The following is a 1818-nucleotide window of genomic DNA, read 5'->3' as shown; positions in this document are numbered from 1 at the left end:
CAGATTTTGACTTCAACCTTGAAGAGGAAAAGAAATTATTACGTGCGATCATCAAATTATTCGGAGACCAATCAAGATGCGTCATGTCATCGAAATACTACGGTACATAAGCAGTCAGCTTCCTTTATGCACTTCTAGCAAAATTGGACTCGACTCGACACTGACCATCCAACCTACTACAACCATACCCTATATCCTAACTTGTATAAATAATAAATTTGAAGTGTTGTAGTTCTAAATAATAAATTTTAAATAGTTAATGTATAAACTCCAAAACTTTAAATGCTATGGACATAAATTCTTCATTAACTTAGAAGAGTCAAACATCTTAGCCCACCGCTATCATATCGCTACAAGTTAGCAATCTATTGAAGAAAATGAAGGATACGAGATAACAAGTCCAAGAGCGCTAAAAAGTCGCAAAAATCATCTCGCAGCCATGGCTTCTCTGCTCCTCTTCCTCCTCCTCTCCTCTCTCTTCTCCACCTCATTGTCAGACCCGCTTTCTCTCCAATCCCTCTCCGCCTACGACGTCCTCAAAACGTACAACTTCCCCATCGGTCTGCTCCCCAAAGGCGCCTTGGGCTACGATCTCGACCCCACGACCGGAAAATTCTCCGCCTACTTCGACGGAACCTGCTCTTTCTCCATCCAATCTTACCAGATCCGCTACCAATCCACCATCTCAGGTACCATCTCGACCAACCATCTCAGCAATCTCCATGGAATTAGCGTTAAGGTGCTCTTGTTCTGGATCAATATCAACGAGGTTATTAGAACAGAAAACGATCTCGAGTTCTCGGTAGGTATTGCTTCCGCTGATTTCCCGATCGGTAACTTCTACGTTTGTCCGCAGTGTGGATGTGGGTTGAACTGTGATGGTGTTGGTGGGGTGAAACTGAGATCGATTGTTTAGATTGATTTGGTTTTAAGGATGGATTGGAGTGATTCTTGGTTTCTATCGTTGGATTGTTTATGCTTGATTTTAGGGTTTTTGTGCCCTATAATTTCAAACAGGGGAAGCTTAGGGTTGAAGGAGCGTAGCAAAGATAAGTTATTTACTTATTTTAGAATATCTCTGATCTGTTTCTTATTTTAAGCTATCCGTCTTCTACCAAAGATGAATAAAATAAATATAGATATTTTTGAAAGTTGTTATTTACTTGTATTGTTTGATTTTATTTAATATATATATTGCAACATAATATTTAAATTTATTATTTTTTCTAATGCTATATTTTAATATTTTTCTTTTTATTAGAAAAAAATAATTATATTAAAAAAATTTATGTCATGATTGTTTGATAAATTTTAGGGTAGATTAAATAAGTAATATTATTGTTGCGTGCTAGAATATTCGCGGCAGTAGAGTTAGAAAATATTCGTCTTAGCGTTGAACGAGTATTCCGCACGCAAATAGAAAAGGGAAAATGAACACCAGAGTTTTTACGTGGAAAACCCGAAAAGGGAAAAACCACGGGGCCTTGCCCAGTTGAAAAATTACACTAGTGTTTTTTGTAAATTATAAGAAACTGATTCATCCCGCAAATTGGGACGATCAGATTACAACTTGAAGCAAATTCACAAAATTTGTAGAATCCCGTCGTTTCTCGAAAATCCGGCAGAGTTCTGACGTATTCAGGCGGCGGGAAGATTTCCGGCGGTGGTCGAGGAGGAAAGGAATCACCTATTCCCATTTTCCTTCTTATTCTCTTCTTCTTCTCTCTCTTCACTTGAGTCCCTTTGGTGTAGAATGAGGGCTCTATTTATAGTTTTTCTGGAGTGGCATAGCCCGTAAATAAGCGTGAGATCAAGGGC

General features: G+C 38.4%; 1 protein-coding gene across 1 annotated transcript; it reads left to right on the top strand.

The window, feature by feature from the left end:
• Positions 1-319: 319 nt before the first annotated feature.
• On the top strand, positions 320-1158 carry LOC110109016. Its single transcript, XM_020839909.2, has one exon. It carries the CDS (start codon positions 440-442, stop codon positions 914-916), a length of 477 nt encoding a protein of 158 aa, XP_020695568.1. The 5' UTR covers positions 320-439; the 3' UTR covers positions 917-1158.
• The last annotated feature ends 660 nt before the right edge of the window (positions 1159-1818 follow it).

The sequence above is a fragment of the Dendrobium catenatum genome, unplaced genomic scaffold (genome assembly GCF_001605985.2).
Source record: "Dendrobium catenatum unplaced genomic scaffold, ASM160598v2 original_scaffold_96786, whole genome shotgun sequence".
In the NCBI taxonomy this organism is placed as follows: domain Eukaryota; kingdom Viridiplantae; phylum Streptophyta; class Magnoliopsida; order Asparagales; family Orchidaceae; genus Dendrobium; species Dendrobium catenatum.
The sequence above is the reverse complement of the archived record's forward strand: the minus strand, read 5'-3'. Positions and strand labels throughout refer to the sequence as shown.